At 36.8% G+C, this 23,717-nt stretch overlaps 1 protein-coding gene across 7 annotated transcripts in view; it reads left to right on the forward strand.

Moving 5' to 3' along the window:
- Window positions 1–23,717, forward strand: part of SLC9B1 (solute carrier family 9 member B1) — a 139,370-nt gene that overhangs the window by 28,911 nt on the left and 86,742 nt on the right. For 2 of the 7 annotated variants that reach the window (XM_032176287.2, XM_058432534.1), the window contains one exon: window positions 1,099–1,240. The exons of 4 other annotated variants lie outside the window; for them this stretch is intronic. In XM_032176287.2, the coding sequence (XP_032032178.1) occupies window positions 1,099–1,240 (142 nt within the window). Of the gene's footprint in view, window positions 1–1,098; window positions 1,241–16,457; window positions 16,497–23,717 lie in introns of those variants that run through there. One more of the 7 variants, XM_058432532.1, reaches the window with a different exon arrangement.

Raw genomic sequence — 23,717 nt, forward strand, 5'->3', positions numbered from 1 at the left:
AATAAAACTTAAAATAATATGGTTTTACTCTACATGACCTTTCACCCACCTTAATAAAAATTCACCATTGTGTCTTTATCCCTTTTATATGGTAACAGAATTTTCAGAAAAAGCCTCTATACCAGAACTCCAATAGGTTAATTATGATCAGATTTGAAGAACTTTGATCTTAAAGAGCTATGTAATTCATTTTTAGCCATCAGCTGCTTTGATATCTCTGTCTCCTTAGTCATTACATGTAAAATTCCGTTCCTCAATGTGTCCGTGCACTCTAGCCTTTTTATTGTTTCCTGGGATTATGTGATATTCCCTCTTTCACTCACTCAAAGTATTATCAAGTCACTCAAATTGCTGGCATACACACCCCCACACCCACCCACCCATGACAATCATAAGGCAAATTTGGAGATTTCTATTGCAGAGTTAACCGTACTCTGGTGTTTTGTTGTTGTTATCATTGTTTATGTTTTGTTTTTTACATTGGAAGAAGTTTCTCAATATTCTCACGAACCAAAGATTCCTTTTTTTCAAAATCAGCAGTTTCATAATCAGGCTACCATTAAAAGGCCTGGGAGATTAAGGTATACCCTTGCACTATTTAATATGTTATCTATAAATATTAGTGGAAGCATGCTTGAATTTCTGAAGGCTTGACCTATGTTGTTCTCATTTTTCTTTCAGTTATATAAATTTATCAAATGAGATGAATCCAAGTAAAATTATATTTCACCTCCTTTCTAATTGAGTTGTATTTTCATTTCACAAAAGTTTTGGTGAATAATCTTTGGGATGTATACGGAGGATGGACACTTTTAATTATTGTGCCCAAACTGTAGGCACCTTTATTCAGTATACACAAATGATTGAATATAGTGGGGACCCAAGTCTATAAAAGGTTAAATCGAGGTACCTTGCAAAATACACTGCTGTTACATCCCCAAACAACTACTGATATGGAGCATGAATCTTCTTTTCTATCTGTGATTCCTTGCATTAACAGTAATAATATAAATTTAATTCTAAAATTTGGTGGTTTAGTTAATTCATAAAATTATACAGAAAGTATGGTTCCTTAAAGATTTTCTTGTTTTACTACAGAGTCTCATTGATCCTAGTAATACTGCACATGAAGAAACTAAAACTGTCCTATTAGATACAGAAGAAATAAAACCACAGACAAAAAAGGAGACATGCATTTCTTGTCCTCTAAGAGGAGTATTGAATGTAATTATTACAAATGGTATGTGAAACAAAAAATGTAAATGAAGAGAAAATGAGAAATATGTTTGATAAATATTAAAACATGAGACAACAAAGACACTTCTTAATCAATATACTCCAGATCAGATGATCAGCTCTATTACAAGCAATATGTGAACAAAGAGGAAATATTTTCTTGAATCTTTCAAAGATAAAAACAAAATATTGCCTAGGAGGTGTATGTTTTAATATTTGTCATACTTTTTTATGTTAAATTTTTGGGATTAGAAACATCACTGATTAAGCGGTTTTATTTAAAACTTACTTTGACATTTCGTTTTAAGTTAGCTAGAAAGAACATTATAATTTTGGAAATATTGTGTTTCTTATTAAAATTGGGCCCTAAGTTTTAAAACAACAGCAACCTTGTAAAAAGTTGTATAACACTTGCTTTCCCACTACAATTTTAAAGCATATTGTTGTTGTCAGCAAATACTTATACAGAGCTTTTTTTGTGTTTTTTTTTCCTAAATATTCTGTTTGATTAAACCTATGAGAGAAAGAGATTTTGGCTTCCAGAAGTATATAGAATTTTATTCCCTATAGAGTACAAAAAATTGATTAAAAATGATGAAGCACAAGTAATTGAAGTTTTAAATTTTTATTTTCTTATTTGCTGCTTGCTAACTTTAAACTTTTGAAGCAAATTTTATTCATTGATTTTTTTATTAGTAAAAGTTGCTTTTTAATTTACCTCAGTATATTGATAGCCTTGAATCAAAGTTTTCAGTGAACTTGAATAGTCCTCATCTGCCAGTGTAAGTGATTGGACTCCTTTGTAAATATACATATGTTCCCATGACCTGGTCTATTTAGTAGGCCATTTCTAGAGAGCAGTTATTAGGAGTACGGCCAGGGCCTGTGGAAGAGAGGGAAATGTATTATTTACCAAAATTATTCACTGAGTGTGGACTACAGTTTGCTCAGGAACTAATTGAGGAGTTCTAGAACATCAGAACTGAAACTGCAGGTTTAGATATAACTCATTTCCCCCTCTGTTTTCTTTCATTTTTGATTTTGCAGTTTTGGACACATTTATAGGAAAAGGAGATTTTCTATGTTTCTATTTGGGGGTGCATATTCTTGCACTCTCTTTTTTGAAATCAATCTCTCTCTGTTAGTCACTCTTTCTCAACACACTCCCTACATTCAAACTGTTTCCTTTATATACAAAGTACAGAATCTCAATCTCTGGGTATGCTTAGAACATGCCACTGTTAGTAATCCCACTCTGCCGCATCATGGAATAAGTAATGTACAACCATGTGTAAGCAGAATGAAACAACAAAATAATTTCTTAAAACTGCATAGAGTTTGGATAATAAAAGGAAATAGAACAACATGTTTTTCTATAAATAATAGTTAATTCACCAATACCACATGTGTACAAGTTAAATTTAAATAAGAAATCTAAACTCTCCAACGCACACAGAAATCAGTCTCATCACATTTAATCATACTGTTTACATACCTTATTTGAGGAATGGCTTGCTTCATCCCAAATAAATGGATAGTCTAGGACAGTAGATTTAGAGCTTAAGATATTATTCCTTTTTGTTTCTTTTCAGCCTACTTTTAACAAAAATGCTAATGTATTTTTATGAAGCTTTTTTTTCTTTAAATCAATTACAGTTTTCTTATACATCCAACTATGATTTTTAAGAATCTTGGGGACAGAACTTCTCCATTAAAATTGTATTATCAGTTTTATGAAGTTAGCAGTCTTGGAAGTTTAAGGTTCAAAAATAATATCCCAGAGACTTCCAGTTTCCAGTTCTACATGTAAGGAGATTAGAAGTCATCACTCTGTCCTAAAAACAAATAAAAAGCTGAAGAAACTGAAAAATCAACAATTCTTTTTAAATCCATCAGAGAAGTGAGTCACAGGGCAAACTGCTGCCCAAAAAATAGGAGTGATTAGACAGATTCAGAGAATCATAACTTACAGGAATGAAAACCTCTTTGGGAACCAGGAGCAGGGTACGAAAACCTGAATTGTAATTTAAAACTTGGCTAAAGCTCTGTGTGGAAAAATCAAGAGTTAAAAACTCCAGGAGGTCCCCAGTTATGGGATAAGAGAGGCCCACACTTTTTTAAGTTTTACCTTCTGCAGCCAACCAGCAGGGGGAGATGGAAAATATCAAGGAAGGAAGAGGGTAACCATTGTGAAATATACCACAGCATTCTGTTCTTCTTACAAGGTCTGCCCCCCAAAAAAAACACAATTTTTATCAGAGCCTAACCTATACATGTTTTTATCAGAGCCTAACCAACTTAGATCTGATGGGTCTAAGAAGAGTTGTTGATTTTTCAGTTTCTTCAGCTTTTTATTTGTTTTTAGGACAGTGATGACTTCTAATATCCTTACATGTAGAACTGGAACCTGGAAGTCTCTGGGATGTTATTTTTGAACTAAACTTCCAAGACTTCTAACTTTATAAAAACTGATAGTAAGATTTTAATGGAGAAGTTCTGTTCCCAACTCTAGTCAGCCTCCTCTAGCCTTCCAAATAGTTGAAGGGAAATATCCAATTCTGGCCCCCTCTAACCATCCTGCACCAACTAATGGAGTGGAAAAAAACTGAAAAGCATTTTTGACATTCACAGCTCAGAGGCACAGGCCTACTAAAAGGCTGAGATCTAGTGATAGAACTATAGAATGTTCTCTCCACCCCCAACACACACACCTTATCACCACATTACTAAAGTCTTACTTACCATAGGTCCTTTTACTCAGTACATCATGTTCATCTTTCAACTAAAATTTACAAGGTGTATTAAAAGGCAAAAAACACAGTTTAAAGAAATGGAGCAAACATCAGAACCAGACTAATATATGGAGGGTATGCTGGAATTAGACTGTGAATTTAAAACAGTTATGTTAAATATGCTAAGATCTCTAACGGAAAAAAAATAGAAAACATGTAAGAACGGATGAGTATTATAAACAGGATGAAAATTGTAAGAAAGAAATGTCAGATATTAAAAACACTGTAACAAATGAAGGATGCCTTTGATGGGCTTATTAGTAGGCTGGACAAAGCTGAGAAAGAATCTCCGGGCTTGAGAATATGCCAGTAGAAACTTCTAAAACTGAAAAGCAAAGAGAAAAAAATACTGAAGAACAATGAAACAGAATATCCAAGAATTGTGGGGTCACTACAAAAGGTGTAACATACATGAAATGGGAATACCAAAAGGAAAAGGAAGACAGAAAGGAATAGAAGACATAGGTGAAGCCATAATGGCTAGGAATTTCCATAAATGAATGTCAAGCACCAAGTCACAGATTCTGGAAGCCCAGAGAAGACCAAACAGGGTAAATGTCCAAACTGACTACACCTAGGCATATCATATTCAAACTTCAGAAAAGTCAAAGATAAAGAAAAAATCTTGAAAGAAGACAGAGGTAAAACTACCTATAAAAGAGCAAAGGTAAGAATTACATCCAACTTCTCATCAGAAACCATGGAAGCAAGAATCGAGTGGCACAAAATATTTAAAATGTTGAGAGCGAGAAAAAAAAAACAACACCAGCCTTAGAATTCTGTATCCTGTCAAATTGTCCTTGAAAAGTGAAGGAGAAACAAAGACTTTCACAGATAAACAAAAATTGAAGAACTTTTGTGCCAGTTGACTTGGCTTGCAAGAGATGTTGAAAGATGGTCTTCAGAGAGAAGGAAAATAATGTAGGTCAGAAACTCACATCTACGTGAAAAAGGAAGAATATTTGAAAGGAAATACACAAAGAAAATCTTTTTTAAGTTCTTAGTTTATCTAATAACGATTTGCTCAAATTAAGAATAGCAATAATGTATTTATGACTATAGCTTATGTGTAAGGGAAATGAATGAGAGCAGTAATACAAGAAATGGGAGGGAGGAATTAGAAATATTATTATAAAGTGTTTGCTCTACATATAAAGCCATATAGTATTATTTGAAAGTGGACTTTGACCAGGCACGGTGGCTCACACCTGTAATCCCAGCACTTTGGGAGGTTGAGGTGGGCGGATCACTTGACGTCAGGAGTTTGAGACCAACCTGGCCAACATGGTGAAACCCTGTCTCTACTAAAAATACAAAAAATTAGCCGGGCATGGTGGCAGGCACCTGTAATCCCAGCTACTCAATTTGCTGAGGCAGAAGAATTGCTTGAACCCAGGAGATGGAGGTTGCAGTGAGACGAGATCACACCCTGCACTCCAGCCTGGGCAAAAGAAAGAAGAAAAAAAAAAACAGAAGAGAAAGTGGATTTGTATTAGTTGTAAATGCATGTTGTAAGCTCTCAGGCAACCATTACAAAAATTTATAAAGAAGTATAATTGATATGCTAACAGAAAATTGAATCATATAAAATGCTCAATTAAAACCACAAAAGGCAGGAAAAGAATGGAAGACAAAAGTAGGAACAAAGAAGAAGGGCAATGAATAGCAAAGAGGAACAAGCATGATTGATATTAATCCAAATATATCAATAATCACTTTAAATGTCAATGGTCTAAATACACTAGGTAAAATACAGAGATTGCTAGAGTGGGTCAAAAATAAGACCCAACTATGTGTTTTTTACAAGATACATATTGATTAAGGAAAGAGATGGAGAATGATATTCCATTCTAACACTAATAAAAAGAAAGATAAATTAGGTATATTAATTTCAGACAGCAGACTTCCAGCAATGAGTGTTATCAGGAATAAAGTAGAGCATTACATAATAATAAAAGGGTTAATTATTCAAAAAGACATGACAATCCTTAATGTATTTGTGCATAACAAAAGAACATTAAAATACATGAGTCAAGCCAGGCTCATTGGTATGCATCTGTAGTCCTAGCTACTCTGGAGGCTGAATAGGAGGATTGCTTAAGCCCAGGAGGCCAGCCTGGGAAACATAGCCAGACCGTTTTTCTTAAAAAAAGAACACGAGTCAAAAACTGATAAAACTATAAGAAGAAAGAGATAAATTTCATTTTTCTAGTTGGAACTTTAACACCTGTCTATCCGAAATGGACAGAGACAGTAGGCAAAAATTCAATAAGGACATAGTTGAACTCAACAGTATCATCAGTCAACTGGATATAATTGACATTTATAGACTACTTCATCCCAAAAGAGCAAAATACGAATTCTGCTCCGGCTAATATGGAACACTCACCAAGGTAGACTGTATCCTGAGCCATAAAACATACCTTAATAAATTTGAAAAGATGCAATCTATGCTCTCAGACCACAATGAATTTTAACTAAAAATCAGTAACTGAAAAACAGCTTTAACATCCCAAAATACTTAAAGATTAAAAAACACACTTCTAAATAACACCAAATCAAAGAAGAACTCTCAAGAGAAATGTAAAAATACTTTGAACAGCCAGACATGTTGGCACACACCTGTAATCCCAGTACTCTGCTAGGCCGAGGCAGGCGGATTACTTGAGCTCAGGAGTTTGAGACTAGCCTGGACAACATGATGAAGCCCTGTCTCTACAAAGAAATATAAAAATTAGCTGAGTGTGGTGACACATGCCTATAGTCTCAGCTACTTGGGAGGCTGAGGTGGGAAGATTGCTTACCCCAGGAGGCAGAGGCTAGCTATAATGAGCCAAGATCACACCACTGTATTTCAGTGTGGGCGACGGAGTGAGACTCTGTCTCAATAAAATAAAATAAAATAAAAAATACAAGTACTTTGAACAAAATGAAAATACTACTTATCAAAATTTATGGGATGCAGCAAAAGCAATGCATAGAAGGAAGTTTATAACATTTGATAATATTTCTTAATAGAAGAAAAGAAAGATCTAAAATGAATAAATTAAGCTTCCACCTCAGGAAGCTAGAAAGAAAAGAGCTAATTGAGTTCAAAGTAAACAAACAAAAAAAAGTAATATAATTTAGAGTAGATATCAATACAATTAAAAACAGGAAATCAATAAATTCAATGAAACAAAAACCTGGTTCTTTGAAAAGGTCAACATAATAGCCAAACTAACTAAGAAAAATATGAGAGAAGACACACATTACTTATATCAGAAATAAAAGAGAAGACATTGCTGCAGATCCCATGGGCATTAAAAGGATAATAAAGGAATACTATGAACAACTTTATGCCCACAAATTCAATAACCTATATAAAAAGGACCAATTCCTGGAAAGACACAATCTGCCAAAACTCACAAGAAGAAATGGATAATATGAATAGGCCTATAACTATTAAAGAAACTGAATCAGTGTTTCTTTCCAAAAGAGAAAGTACCAGGCCCAGGTGGATTCACTGATGAATTCTACAAAACATTTAAGGATGAAATTATACAGTTTTCTCAGCTATTTCTAGAAGACATAAGCAGAAGGAATACTTTCCAATTTTTTCTATAAGGTCAGCATTCCTAATATCAAAATCTGGCAAAAACATTATAGAACCAATATCTACAGACCAATATCTCTCATGCACATAGATGCAAAAATTGTTAACAAAGTATTAACAAATTGAATTAAACAGCATATAAAAAGGATACACCATGACCATGACCAAGTGGGATTTATCCCAGATATACGAGATTAGTTCATCATTCAAAAATTAAGTAATGTGATCCATCACATCAACAGGCTAAGGAAGAAAAATCACATGATTTTATCAGTAGATACAGAAAGGTATCTGACAAAATCCCATGCCCAATCATGATTTAAAAAAAAAAACTATCAGCAAGCTAGAGTAGAGTGGAATCTTCCTCAACTGGATAAAAACTATTTACTAAAATCCTACAGCTAACGTTGTACTCATTGGTGAAAAACTAGAAGGTTTTCTTCTAGATCAGTAACAAGGTAAGGATGCCTCCTCTTACCACGTCTGTTCAACATTGTCCTGGAAGTCCAACTAATGAATTATGACAAAGAAAATAAATAAAAGGTATACAGGTTAGGAAGGAAGAAACAAATTTGTCTTTGTTTACAGATAAGATGATTGTATTGGTAAAAATTCTAAAAGAATCATGTAAAAAATACTCCTGGAACAACTACTAAGTGAGTAAGGTTGCAGTTGCAAGATTAATATACAAAAGTCAATTGTTTTCCTATGTGCCACAGTGAACAAATGGAATTTGAAATTAAAAACAGCACCATTTACGTTAGCACCACAAAAATTAACATCTTAGATACATGTCTAACAAAAATATATACAAGATCTATTTGAGTAATAACTATTTGAATAATAACTATAACTATAAAACTCTGATGAAATAAATAAAAGAACTAAATAAATTGAGAAATATTTTATGTTCATGAAAGACTAGTATTGTCAGATATCAGTACTTCCTAACTTGATTCAATGCAATCCAAATCAAAATTCCTGAAAGTTATTTTGTGGATATGAACAAATTTATTTAAAAATTTGTTTGGGCAGGCGGCAGGCAAAAGACCCAGAAAAGCCAACTCGACATTGAAAGAGAGAAACAAAATCAGAGAACTGACATTACCCAACTTCAAGACTTACTATAAAGCTACAATAATCAGGACAATGTGGTATTGGTAAAACACTAGACAAAGAGATCTATCAAACAGAATAGTCCAGAAATAGACCCATAAAAATATTGTCAACTGATCTTTGACAAAGGAATAAAGGCAACACAATGGAGCAAACATAATCTTTTCAACTAAACATGATGCCAAAACATATGGACATGCACATGCATGCAAAAAAAAAAAAAAGGGGGATCTATACATAGACCTTAAAATGTTCCACAAAATTACCTCAAAATGTATCATAGACTTGAATGTAAAACACAGAACTATAAATGTAGATGGTAACATAGAAAATCTAGATGACCTTTGGTATGGTAATGAGTTTTAGATATAACATCAAAGGCACACTCCATGAAAGAAATAATAGATAAACTTGATTTCCTTAATATTAAAATGTATGTTCTTCCATGCTGTTCCCTTATGTGAAAGAGAAGGGAAAAAAATCTATGCTCTGTGGAATACACTTTCAAGAGAATGAAAAGATAAGCAACAGACTGGAAGAAAATGTTTGCAAAGGACATATTTGATAAAGACTGTTATCTAAAATATAAAAAGAACTCTAAAACCTCACCAAAAAGAAAACAAACAACCAGATTAAAAAATGAACACAACACTGGAACAGGAACCTCACGGAATAAGATATACAGATGGCAAGTAAGCTTATGAAAAGATACTCAACATGATAGGTCATTAGGTAATTGTAAATTAATACAACAGTCAGAGACCACTACACACCTATTAGGATGGCCATAATCCAAAACACTGACACCACTAAATCTTGGCAAGGGTACGGGGCAACAGGAACTTTCATTCATTGCTGGTGGGAGTTGTACAAACTGTACAGCCCCTTTGGATGATAGTTTGGTAGCTTCTTACAAAAACAAAAAGACTCTTAGCATACAATCCAGCAATTACACTCCTTGATATTTACCCCAATAAGCTGAAACCTTAAGTCCACACAAAAACCTGCATATAAACATGGATGTTTATGACAACCTTATTTATAATTGTCAAAATTTAGAAGCAATCAAAATGTGTTTTTTTATGGTTTTATTTTTATTTATTTATTTATTTATTTTATTATTATACTTTAGGTTTTAGGGTACATGTGCACAATGTGCAGGTTTGTTACATATGTATCCATGTGCCATGTTGTTTTGCTGCACCCATTAACTCGTCATTTAGCATTAGCTATATCTCCTAATCCTGTCCCTCCCCCCTCCCCCCACCCCACAACAGTCCCCGGAGTGTGATGTTCCCCTTCCTGTGTCCATGAGTTCTCATTGTTCAATTCCCACCTATGAGAACATACGGTGTTTGGTTTTTTGTCCTTGGCGATAGTTTACTGAGAATGATGTTTTCCAGTTTCATCCATGTCCCTACAAAGGACACGAACTCATCATTTTTTATGGCTGCATAGTATTCCATGGTGTATATGTGCCACATTTTCTTAATCCCATCTATCGTTGTTGGACATTTGGCTTGGTTCCAAGTCTTTGCTATTGTGAATAGTGCCACAATAAACATACGTGTGCATGTGTCTTTATAGCAGCATGATTTATAGTCCTTTGGGTATATACCCAGTAATGGGATGGCTGGGTCAAATGGTATTTCTAGTTCTAGATCCCTGAGGAATCGCCACACTGACTTCCATAATGGTTGACTAGTTTACAGTCCCACAAACAGTGTCAAAGTGTTCCTATTTCTCCACATCCTCTCCAGCACCTGTTGTTTCCTGACTTTTGAATGATGGCCATTCTAACTGGTGTGAGATGGTATCTCACTGTGGTTTTGATTTGCATTTCTCTGACGGCCAGTGATGATGAGCATTTCTTCATGTGTTTTTTGGCTTCATATATGTCTTCTTTTGAGAAGTGTCTGTTGATGTCCTTCGCCCACTTTTTGATGGGGTTGTTTGTTTTTTTCTTGTAAATTTGTTTGAGTTAATTGTAGATTCTGGATATTAGCCCTTTGTCAGATGAGTAGGTTGCAAAAATTTTCTCCCATTCTGTAGGTTGCCTGTTCACTCTGATGGTAGTTTCTTTTGCTGTGCAGAAGCTCTTTAGTTTTAATGAGATCCCATTTGTCAATTTTGGCTTTTGTTGCCATTGCTTTTGGTGGTTTAGACATGAAGACCTTGCCCACGCCTATGTCCTGAATGGTATTGCCTAGGTATTCTTCTAGGGTTTTTATGGTTTTAGGTCTAACATGTAAGTCTTTAATCCATCTTGAATTAATTTTTATATAAGATGTAAGGGAGGGATCTAGTTTCAGCTTTCTACATATGGCTAGCCAGTTTTCCTAGCACCATTTATTAAATAGGGAATCCTTTCCCCTTTCCTTGTTTATGTCAGGTTTGTCAAAGATCAGATGGTTGTAGATGTGTGGTATTATTTCCGAGGGCTCTATTCTGTTCCATTGGTCTATATCTCTGTTTTGGCACCAGTACCATGCTGCTTTGGTTACTGTAGCCTTGTAGTGTAGTTTGAAGTCAGGTAGTGTGATGCCTCCAGCTTTGTTCTTTTGGCTTAGGATTGACTTGGCGATACGGGCTCTTTTTTGGTTCCATATGAACTTTAAAGTAGTTTTTTCCAATTCTGTGAAGAAAGTCATTGGTAGCTTGATGGGGATGGCATTGAATCTATAAATTACCTTGGGCAGTGTGGCCATTTTCACGATATTGATTCTTCCAACCCATGAGCATGGAATGCTCTTCCATTTGTTTGTATCCTGTTTTATTTCATTGAGCAGTGGTTTGTAGTTCTCCTTGAAGAGGTCCTTCACGTCCCTTGTAAGTTGGATTCCTAGGTATTTTATTGTCTTTGAAGCAATTGTGAATGGGAGTTCACTCAAGATTTGGCTCTCTGTTTGTCTGTGATTGGTGTACAAGAATGCTTGTGATTTTTGTACATTGATTTTGTATCCTGAGACTTTGCTGAAGTTGCTAATCAGCTTAAGGAGATTTGGGGCTGAGACAATTGGGTTTTCTAGATATACAATCATGTCATCTGCAAACAGGGACAATTTGACTTCCTCTTTTCCTAATTGAATACCCTTTATTTCCTTCTCCTGCCTGATTGCTCTGGCCAGAGCTTCCAGCACTATGTTGAATAGGAGTGGTGAGAGAGGGCCTCCCTGTCTTGTGGCAGTTTTCAAAGGGAATGCTTCCAGTTTTTGCCCATTCAGTATGATATTGGCTGTGGGTTTGTCATAGATAGCTCTTATTATTTTGAGATACGTCCCATCAATACCTAATTTATTGAGAGTTTTTAGCATGAAGGGTTGTTGAATTTTGTCAAAGGCCTTTTCTGCATCTATTGAGATAATCATGTGGTTTTTGTCTTTGGTTCTGTTTATATGCTGGATTACATTTATTGATTTGCGTATGTTGTACCAGCCTTCCATCCCAGGGATGAAGCCCACTTGATCATGGTGTGTAAGCTTTTTGATGTGCTGCTGTATTCAGTTTGCCAGTATTTTATTGAGGATTTTTGCATCAATGTTCATCAAGGATATTGGTCTGAAATTCTCTTTTTTGGTTATGTCTCTGCCAGGCTTTGGTATCAGGACGATGCTGGCTTCATAAAATGTGTTAGGGAGGATTCCCTCTTTTTCTATTGATTGGAATTGTTTCAGAAGGAATGGTACCAGTTCCACCTTGTGCCTCTGATAGAATTCGGCTGTGAATCCATCAGGTCCTGGACTCTTTTTGGTTGGTAAGCTATTGATTATTGCCACAATTTCAGAGCCTGTTATTGGTCTATTCAGCGATTCAACTTCTTCCTGGTTTAGTCTTGGGAGGGTGTATCTGTCGAGGAATTTATCCATTTCTTCTAGATTTTCTAGTTTATTTGCATAGAGGTGTTTGTAGTATTCTCTGATGGTAGATTGTATTTCTGTGGAATCGGTGGTGATATCCCCTTTTTCATTTTTTATTGCATCTATTTGATTCTTCTCTCTTTTCTTCTTTATTAATCTTGCTAGCAGTGTATCAATTTTGTTGATCTTTTCAAAAAACCAGCTCCTGGATTCATTAATTTTTTGAAGGGTTTTTTGTGTGTCTATTTCCTTCAGTTCTGTTCTGATTTTAGTTATTTTTTGCCTTCTGCTAGCTTTTGAATGTGTTTGCTCTTGCTTTTCTAGTTCTTTTAATTGTGATGTTAGGGTGTCAATTTTGGATCTTTCCTGCTTTCTCTTGTGGGCATTTAGTGCTATAAATTTCCCTCTACACACTGCTTTGAATGTGTCCCAGAGTTTCTGGTATGTTGTGTCTTTGTTCTCGTTGGTTTCAAAGAACATCTTTATTTCTGCCTTCATTTCATTATGTACCCAATAGTCATTCAGGAGCAGGTTGTTCAGTTTCCATGTAGTTGAGCAGTTTTGAGTGAGTTTCTTAATCCTGAGTTCTAGTTTGATTGCACTGTGGTCTGAGAGACAGTTTGTTATAATTTCTGTTCTTTCAGACACTTCTCAAAAGAAGACATTTATACAGCCAAAAAACACATGAAGAAATGCTCATCATCACTGGCCATCAGAGAAATGCAAATCAAAACCACAGTGAGATACCATCTCACACCAATTAGAATGGCCATCATTAAAAAATCAGGAAACAACAGGTGCTGGAGACGATGTGGAGAAATAGGAACACTTTTACACTGTTGGTGGGACTGTAAACTAGTTCAACCATTGTGGAAGTCAGTGTGGCGATTCCTCAGGGATCTAGAACTAGAAATACCATTTGACCCAGCCATCCCATTACTGAGTATATACCCAAAGGACTATAAATCATGCTGCTATAAAGACACATGCACACGTATGTTTATTGCGGCACTATTCACAATAGCAAAGAGTTGGAACCAACCCAAATGTCCAACAACGATAGACTGGATTAAGAAAATGTGGCACATATACACCATGGAATACTATGCAGCCATAAAAAATGATGAGTTCGTGTCCTTTGTAGGGACATGGATGAAACTGGAAAACATCATTCTCAGTAAACTATCGCAAGGACAAAAAACCAAACACCGCATGTTCTCACTCATAGGTGGGAATTGAACAATGAGAACTCATGGACACAGGAAGGGGAACATCACACTCCGGGGACTGTTGTGGGGTGGGGGGAGGGGGGAGGGACAGCATTAGGAGATACACCTAATGCTAAATGACGAGTTAATGGGTGCAGGAAATCAACATGGCACATGGATACATATGTAACAAACCTGCACATTGTGCACATGTACCCTAAAACCCTAAAGTATAATAAAAAAAAAAAGACCCCAATCCTCCCCCAAAAAAGTGAAAAAAAAAAATGAAAAAAAAATTTCTGTTCTTTTACCTTTGCTGAGGAGAGCTTTACTTCCAACTATGTGGTCAATTTTGGAATAGGTATGGTGTGGTGCTGAAGAAAATGTAAATTCTTTTGATTTGTGGTGGAGAGTTCTGTAGATGTTTATTAGGTCCACTTTGTGCAGAGCTGAGTTCAATTCCTGGATATCCTTGTTAACTTTCTGTCTCATTGATCTGTCTAATGTTGACAGTGGGGTGTTAAAATCTCCCATTATTATTGTGTGGGAGTTTAAGTCCCTTTGTAGGTCACTCAGGACTTGCTTTATGAATCTGGGTGCTCCTGTGTTGGGTGCATATATATTTAGGATAGTTAGCTCTTCTTGTTTAATTGATCCCTTTACCATTATGTAATGGCCTTTTTTGTCTCTTTTGATCTTTGTTGGTTTAAAGTCTATTTTATCAGAGACTAGGATTGCAACCCCTGCCTTTTTTTGTTTTCCATTTGCTTGATAGATCTTCCTCCATCCCTTTATTTTGAGTCTATGTGTGTCTCTGCACGTGAGATGGGTTTCCTGAATACAGCACACTGATGGGTCCTGACTCCTTATCCAGTTTGCCAGTCTGTGTCATTTAATTGGAGCATTTAGGCCATTTACATTTAAAGTTAATATTGTTATGTGTGAATCTGATCCTGTCATTATGATGTTAGTTGGTTATTTTGCTCATTAGTTGATGCAGTTTCTTCCTAGGATCGATGGTCTTTACAATTTGGCATGTTTTTGCAGGGGGCTGGTACCGGTTGTTCCTTTCCATGTTTAGTGCTTCCTTCAGGAGCTCTTTTAGGGCAGGCCTGGTGGTGACAAAATCACACTCAGCATTTGCTTGTCTGTAAGGTATTTTATTTCTCCTTCACTTATGAAGCTTAGTTTGGCTGGATATGAAATTCTGGGTTGAAAATTCTTTTCTTTAAGAATGTTGAATATCAGCCCCCACTCTCTTCTGGCTTGTAGTTTCTGCCATGAGATCAGCTGTTAGTCTGATGGGCTTCCCTTTGTGGGTAACCCGACCTTTCTGTCTGGCTGCCCTTAACATTTTTTCCTTCATTTCAACTTTGGTGAATCTGACAATTATGTGTCTTGGAGTTGCTCTTCTCGAGGAGTATCTTTGTGGTGTTCTCTGTATTTCCTGAATCCGAATGTTGGCCTGCCTTGCTAGATTGGGGAAGTTCTCCTGGATAATGTCTTGCAGAGTGTTTTCCAACTTGGTTCCATTCTCCCCATCATTTTCAGGTACACCAATCAGATGTAGGTTTGCTCTTTTCACATAGTCCCAAATTTCTTGGAGGCTTTGTTCGTTTCTTTTTATTCTTTGTTCTCTAAACTTCCCTTCTCTCTTCATTTCATTCATTTCATCTTCCATCAGCAATACGCTTTCTTCCAGTTGATCGCATCGGCTACCGAGGCTTCTGCAATCTTTGTGTAGTTCTCGATACTTGGCTTTCAGCTCCATCAGCTCCTTTAAGCCCTTCTCTCCATTTGTTTTTCCAGTTATCCATTCGTCTAATTTTTTTTCAAAGTTTTTAACTTCTTTGCTATTGTTTTGAATTTCCTCCTGTAGCTCGGAAGCCTTCTTCTCTCAACTCGTCAAAGTCATTCTCCGTCCAGCTTTTTTCCGTTGCTGGTGAGGACCTGTGTTCCTTTGGAGGAGGAGAGGTGCTCTGCTTTTTAGAGTTTCCAGTTTTTCTGCTCTGTTTTTTCCCCATCTTTGTGGTTTTATCTACTTTTGGTCTTTGATGATGGTGATGTACAGATGGGTTTTTGGTGTGGATGTCCTTTCTGTTTGTTAGTTTTCCTTCTACCAGACAGGACCCTCAGCCTCCTTGAGCTGTGGTGGGCTCCACCCAGTTGGAGCTTCGGGGCTGCTTTGTTTACCTAAGCAAGCCTCGGCAATGGTGGACGCCCCTCCCCCAGCCTCGCTGCCGCCTTGCAGTTTGATCTCAGACTGCTGTGCTAGCAATCAGCAAGACTCCGTGGGCATAGGACCCTCCGAGCCAGGTGTGGGACACAATCTCCTGGTGTGCCGTTTTCCAGGCCCATTGGAAAAGTGCAGTATTAGGGTGGGACTGACCCGATTTTCCAGGTGCCATCTGTTACCCCTTTCTTTGACTAGGAAAGGGAACTCCCTGACCCCTTGTGCTTCCCGAGTGAGGCAATGCCTCGCCCTGCTTCGGCTCACGCACAGTGTGCTTCACCAACTGTCCTGCACCCACTGTTTGGCACTCCCTAGTGAGATGAAACTGGTACCTCAAACAGAAATGCAGAAATCACCCGTCTTCTGTGTCTCTCAGGCTGGGAGCTGTAGACCGGAGCTGCTTCTATTCGGCCATCTTGGCTCCCAAAAACTAGAAGCAATCAAAATGTGTTTCATTAGGTGAGTGAGTAAATAAACTGTGGTACATCTGGAAAGTGGAATATTATTCAATACTGAAAAGAAATGAGCTATCAAGCAATGAAACAACATAGAGTAAACTTAAATGCATGTTTCTAAGTGAAAGAAGCCAATCTGAAATAGCTACGTTCTGTGCAAGTCCAACTATATGACATTCTAACAAGGGCAAAACTATGGACACAGTAAAAAGATCAGTGGTTGTCAGGAATTGAGAGGAGGGAGGGATGAGCGGGCAGAGCCCAGGGGATTTTTAGGGCAATGAAACTGTTCTATATGATATTATAATGATGGAAATATGTCATTATACATTTGTTAAAAGCCATAGAACATACAAACCCAAGAGGGAACCTAATGTAAACTCTGAGCTTTGTGTGACTTTGATGTGTTAATATAGGTTTATCAATTCTAAAATATCGACCACTCTTGTGTGGAATGTTGGTCATAGAGGAAGTGTGTGGGAGCTGGGATTTTTTTTTTCATCAACCTTTATTTTAAGTTCCAGGGTATGTATGCAGGATGTGTAGGTTTGTTACAAGGGTAAACGTGTGCCATGGTGGTTTGCTGCACAGATCAACCCATCACCTAGGTATTAAGCTCAGCATCCATTAGCTATTCTTCCTAATGCTCTCCATCCCTCATCCCCCTCAACAAGCCTCAGTGTGTGTTGTTCCCCCCATGTGTTCTCATCATTCAGCTCCCACATATAAGTGAAAACGTGTTATTTCGTTTTCTGTTTCTGCATTAGTTTGCTGAAGATAACAGCTTCCAGCTCCATCCATGTCCCTGCAAAGGACACGATCTCATTCCTTTTTATGACTGCATAGTAGTCCATGGTATATGTACCACATTTTCTTTACCCAGTCTATCATTGGTGGGCATTTATGTTGAATCCACATCTTTTTTATTGTGAATAGTGCTGCAGTGAACATCCATGTGCATGTGTCTTTATAACAGAATGATTTATATTCCTTTGGGTATATACTCAGTAATGGGATTGCTAGGTCAAATGGTATTTCTGCTCCTGGATCTTTGAGGAATTGCCACACTGTCTTCTACAATGGTTGAACTAATGTAGATTCCCACCAACAGTGTAAAAGTGTTTCTTTTTCTCTGAACGTCACCAGCATCTGTTGTTTTTTGACTTTTTAATAATCACCATTCTGACTGGCATAAGATGGTAAATCATTGTGGTTTTGATTTGCATTTCTCTAATGATCAATGAAGTTGAGCTTTTTTTCATACATTTGCTGGCTGCATAAATGTCTTCTTTTGATAAGTGTCTGTTCATGTCCTTTACCCACTTTTTAATGGGGTTGTTTTTTTTCTTGTAAATTTGTTTAACTTCCATGTAGACTCTGGATATTAGACCTTTATCAGATGGATAGATTGCAAAAATTTTCTCCCATTCTGTAGGTTGTAGAGAGCAGGGATTTTTGAGATCTCTCTGTAATCTTTGCTCAATTTTGCTGTGAGCCTAAAACTGCTCTAAAAAATAAAGCCTATTAAAAATACAATAATATCCCCATTCCTTCTGGGTTATAGTCAGTAGAGAACAGACACTAAGGAGCCAAGTGGGGATGAACATAGTTCCACTAATGGAGGGCCAGTGCTTCCCCCAAGTAAGACCTCCTTGGAAAACTGGAGTAAACATAAGGCTTCTCCATAGATCGTGTCTCCTCCTGTCTGGAAAGCTGATCCTTCAGAGCAGACTTTGAGTACCCAGTTAACTATGAGGAAGGACTTGCCTCAAAAACACCATGATGAGCAGACTGGAGTTCACTAGAGGCTGGAGAAGAGAAATGGACGCCTTTTAGAGGGGTCCTGATCTACATGTGTTTACTACTGAGAATAACAAATGAAAAGAGGAGAGTTTACTCATCTAAACAATGCAAAACAGACAGAGGAATGGATTTCTCACTTTTGAGGCAAAAGAATCCTACCTACTGGTTCTAGGATATGGCTCAATAACTCTGAGGTTCTCACCAATCAGGTTAACTACTTACTATTCCAATCTTGGCAAAGAGAAAATAGGAAATGAAAAGAGTTGAAAACTTATGTCTCTAACATAATGAACTTGAGAAGGGTTTTCACCTACAGTTTCACATTATAATGCTTTTTTATTCCCCAAGAAGTCATTCATTCAATTAAGTATGTTTGCTTAGTGGTTTTTAGCCTGTCATAAGTAGAACTATTTATGCAGCTGCTCTCTGTAATACCTTTCACAGCATCATATTTAAAAAGCTTTTAATAATGAGTATAACCATGTACTGTAAATTAAGAAACCAGAAAGCTAACCACATCAATAAATACTAGAGAGCAAATAAAAAGTTTTAGAGCATTTATTTTAGAAAAGTTTTGTAATGTTATCCTAAAGATAAGAATACGTATTTAATGCTTTGGGTATATACCCAGTAATGGGATTGCTGGGTCAAATGGTATTTCTAGTTCTAGATTCCTGAGGAATCACCACACTGACTTCCGCAATGGTTGAACTAGTTTACAGTCCCACCAGCAGTGTAAAAGTGTTCCTATTTCTCCACATCCTCTCCAGCACCTGTTGTTTCCTGACTTTTTAATGATTGCCATTCTAACTGGTGTGAGATGGTATCTCATTGTGGTTTTGATTTGCATTTCTCTGATGGCCAGTGATGTTCAGCATTTTTTCATGTGTCTTTGGCTGCATAAATGTCTTCTTCTGAGAAGTCTGTTCATATCCTTTGCCCACTGGTTGATGGGGTTATTTGTTTTTTTCTTGTAAATTTGTTGGAGTTCATTGTAGATTCTGGATATTAGCCCTTTGTCAGATGAGTAGATTGCAAAAATTTTCTCCCATTCTATAGGTTGCCTATTCACTCTGATAGTAGTTTCTTTTGCTGTGCAGAAGCTCTTTAGTTTAATTAGATCCCATTTAAGGATTATAAATCATGCTGCTCTAAAGACACATGCACACGTATGTTTACTGCGGCACTATTCACAATAGCAAAGACTTGGAACCAAGCCAAATGTCCAACAATGATAGACTGGATTAAGAAAATGTGGCACATATACACCATGGAATACTATGCAGCCATAAAAAAGGATGAGTTCATGTCCTTTGTAGGGACATGGATGAAGCTGGAAACCATCATTCTCAGCAAACTATCACAAGGACAAAAAAACCAAACACCGCATGTTCTCACTCATAGGTGGGAATTGAACAATGAGAACACATGGACACAGGAGGGGTAACATTACACACTGGAGATGGTTGTGGGGTGGGGGGAGGGGGGTGGGATAGCATTAGGAGATATACCTAATGTTAAATGACGAGTTAATGGGTGCAGCACAACAACATGGCACATGTATACATATGTAACTAACCTGCACACTGTGCACATGTACCCTAAAACTTAAAGTATAATAATAAAAAAAGAATACGATTTTAAAAATTTGTAACTTCTCATAGACTACACATTTTTAAAACTCTAGCTGTCCCATATTAATTGCTTAGCCATATACTGCACCCAGCTGGGGCTCTGAGAATGGCACATTGAAAAGAATTATGAGGGACAAGAAATTTTTCTGGTTGTTAGAAAAAAATTGTACTAATGTTCTAAAAGTTCATAATTAAAGTATTCCCAAAAACGTTCTCAACATTGGTGTTTAGGTGCTCTCCTGAAGTAACATTAATTAAGATACATCAAAATGTCATTTACTCAGCAAACATTTATTGAATACCTATAAGGTTCTGTTTGCCAGGGAGCTAAAACAAAATATCTACCCTCAACTACAAGCATAATAATAAATTATTTAGCCAGAATCCTGTTTGTAATTCTCTTAAGGTCCCTCACACCAGTGTAGTCAAAAGTATCTTCATCTTCTCACTAGAAAACTCTGCTCCTCTTGTTCTTCTTTCTTTTTTCTGTTTTTTTTAAGTTATAATATTGTCTCAGTTATACAGCCTAGAGAGCTCATAAGCACCTTTGACTTGGCCTTTTTTCCTCATGCTGTTATTCAGTTTGTTTATAAGCCCTATCAATTCCACTTCCATAATATTTCTCTCTTTTTTTTTTCTTTTTTTGGAGGCAGAGTCTCACTCTGTTGCCCAGGCTGCAATACAATGGTACCATCACAACTCACTGCACCCTTGACTTCCCGGGCTCAGGCGATCCTCCTGCCTCAGCCTACTGAGTAGCTGGGACTGCAGTCACATGTCACCATACCTGGATAATTTTTAAAATTTTTTGTAGGGACAGCATTGCCCTGAGTTTCCCAGGCTGGTCTTCAACTTCCGGGCTCAAGCCATCTTCCAGCCTTGGCCTCCCAAAGTTCTGGGATTACAGATAATAAGCCATTGCACCCAGCCCATAACATTTCTTATGTTTATTTTACTCCTAAAATTTAGCAAAGCCTTCAAGACACTTCATGTTTCAATTATGAATTTTCTTTCCACTCTCACCTGCCAAAATATCTCACTTCATCCGGACAAATTTACTTACCTCTCAATGTGCTCTTGACTTCACATTGCTATATCTGTGTCCATCCTATCCCTTAACTTAGCATGTCCTTATCTTTGCCTATTGAAATTTCATCTTTCAAGAACCTATGATTTTTTTCCAGATTTTCCAGTTTTACTTTGGCACTTATGCCATTTTAATTTGTACATTTCTGTCTTTTTATTAAATTAATTGTAAGTTCCTTCAAAGCAGGGGTTAGCTCTTTATGATTGGGACCTTTCCTTGCATATAGTCATTTAGAAACCATTTATTAAATTAGCTAATGCAATATTAATTAGTTATTGCTTCAAATGAGATGTCATGAAAACTATTGATGACTGTTAAGAAATGGTAACATCTTTGAATTTCAGAAGAGACAATTTCTTGATTTTAAAGTAGAAGTTCAAAGTAAATCAATACTGATATCTACATTCAAGACCTAGAATATTATATAGGCTAGTGAATATTATCCTTCATCTCTGGAGAATGAAAAGGACTGTAACTGGTGAAATTGCCGTTTTTTTGTTATCTGACTAAGTGTATTAACCAAATCCAGTGAACGTTTCTGTCTGCATCGTATTCAAGATCTTTGCAGCTTTTGACACCAATGATCACTCTCTTATTGAAACACTTGTCTTTTTTTTTCTAATTCTGAGACACCACTTACTGGTTGTCTTCTTCCTTCAGTGCTTCTTCCTTTCTTATCTTCCATATTCCATTCTTCTTTTCCTAACTTCTAAATACCAAATATCACTCAGGACTTAGACCTGGGCCTTTTCCTCTTTTCCTTTTATATAGTTTGTCTATGTGGTCTCATCAATGTCCAAGATAATCATATTTATGCATGCGACCTTCTAATTTAAACATTATCTGGCCAGGCGTGGTAGTTCATGCCTGTAATCCCAGCACTTTGGGGGCTGAGGCGGGCAGATCACCTGAGGTTGGGAGTTCAAACCAGCCTGGCCAACATGGTGAAACCCCATCTCTACTAAAAAATGCAAAATTAACCAGACATCATGGCATGCACCTGTAGTCCCAGCTACTCAAGAGGCTGAGGCAGGAGAATCGCTTGAACCCAGGAGGCGGAGGTTGCAGTGAGCCGAGATTGCGCCACTGCACTCCAGCCTCAAAAAAAAAAAAAAAAATGTATATATAATCATTACAGATATAGTTGAAGCTTCCTGTGTACTATTTTCCAACCTCATTCCCCTCCTTTTCCTGGAGGTACCAACTATGCAGATAAAAGCAGAAATTAATGTCAGTAGCAGTGTGTTCGTCATGTGTCTATCTATGCCTTCACGAAAAAGGAAGTTTAAAAACTTGAGTTCCTGGCTTCTACATTGGGAAAGTAATATTAATAATGTTAGAAATTCTCCAAACATGGGGTGACTTATTAAAACCTGCTCAGGCCAGGTGCCATGACTGATGCCTGTAATCCCAACACTTTGGGGCACCAAGGTGGAAGAATCATTTGAAGCCAAGAGTTTGAGGCTAGCCTGGGCAACATAGTGAGACTTCATCTCTACAAAATAAAAACTTTTTTAGAATTAGCTAGGCATTGTGGTGTGTGCCTGTAGTCCCAGCTACTCAGGAGGCTAAGGCAGAGGGTCCCTGGAACCCAGGAGTTCAAGGATGCTGTGAGCTATACGATCGTGCCACTATTCCAACCCAGGCAACAGGGCAAGACCCTGTCTCTTTAAAAATAATAAAATAAAATAAAAGCTGCTTGGGCAAACTGTTAAATGTTTGCTTCTATTCCTGAGATACCCAACTGGTCCAGAATTTTTTTAGAATGCATTACTAGATTTACTATTATTTTATTTTAGATGTTTGTATCTAAGCTTAGTTTGGCCTCCAATTTTCTTGGATTATAATGATCTTAAATATTTATATTGCATTTATGTTAGCCTCACAAAATGAATTGAAGGTGTTCCCTCTTTTTCCATTCTCTGAAATTATTTTGATATGATAGTGCTTATTTATATGTTCTTTGAATGTTTGGTAGAACTTTCATATTAAAGTATCTCATACTAGTGGGTGTTTTCTATGAGAAAGTATTTACTGATTGAATTTTTAAAAATAGATACAGGAATATTCAGGTGTCCCATTTCTTCTTGACTAAGTGTTTATAAGTTATAGTAGCCAACAAAGTTGTTCATTTCACTTATGTTTTTAGACTGTTGTCATATAGTCATTTATAGTATTCACTTTATTATTTTTTCACTCATATTTTATGTTATACTTCATTTTTATTCCTAATATTGCTTATTTATGCCTTCTCTTTTTAATTAATCAATCTTACCAGAAGAGTGCCTATTTTATTATTCTTTTCAAAGAATCAGCATTTGGTTTTGTGAATCTTGCCTATTGTTTCTTTGTTTTATAGTTTATTAATGTCTATTTCTACTTTTAGCCTTATTTCCTTTAATTTATTTTATTTAGATTTACTCCGATTTTTTTTTTTTTTTTTTTAGACAGAGTCTTGCTCTGTTGCCCAGGCTGGAATGCAGTGGCCCAATCTCGGCTCACTGCAACCTCTGCCTCCTGGCTCAAGCAATTCTTCTGCCTCAGCCTCTCAAGTAGCTGGAATTACAGGCACCCACCACTACACCCAGCTAATTTTTGTATTTTCAGTAGAGACGGGGGTTTCACCATGTTGGCCAAACTGATCTTGAACTCCCGACCTCAGGTAATCTGCCCGCCTTGACCTCCCAAAGTGCTGGGATTA

Source organism: Hylobates moloch, unplaced genomic scaffold (assembly GCF_009828535.3).
Source record: "Hylobates moloch isolate HMO894 unplaced genomic scaffold, HMol_V3 SCAFFOLD_2, whole genome shotgun sequence".
Classification (NCBI taxonomy): domain Eukaryota; kingdom Metazoa; phylum Chordata; class Mammalia; order Primates; family Hylobatidae; genus Hylobates; species Hylobates moloch.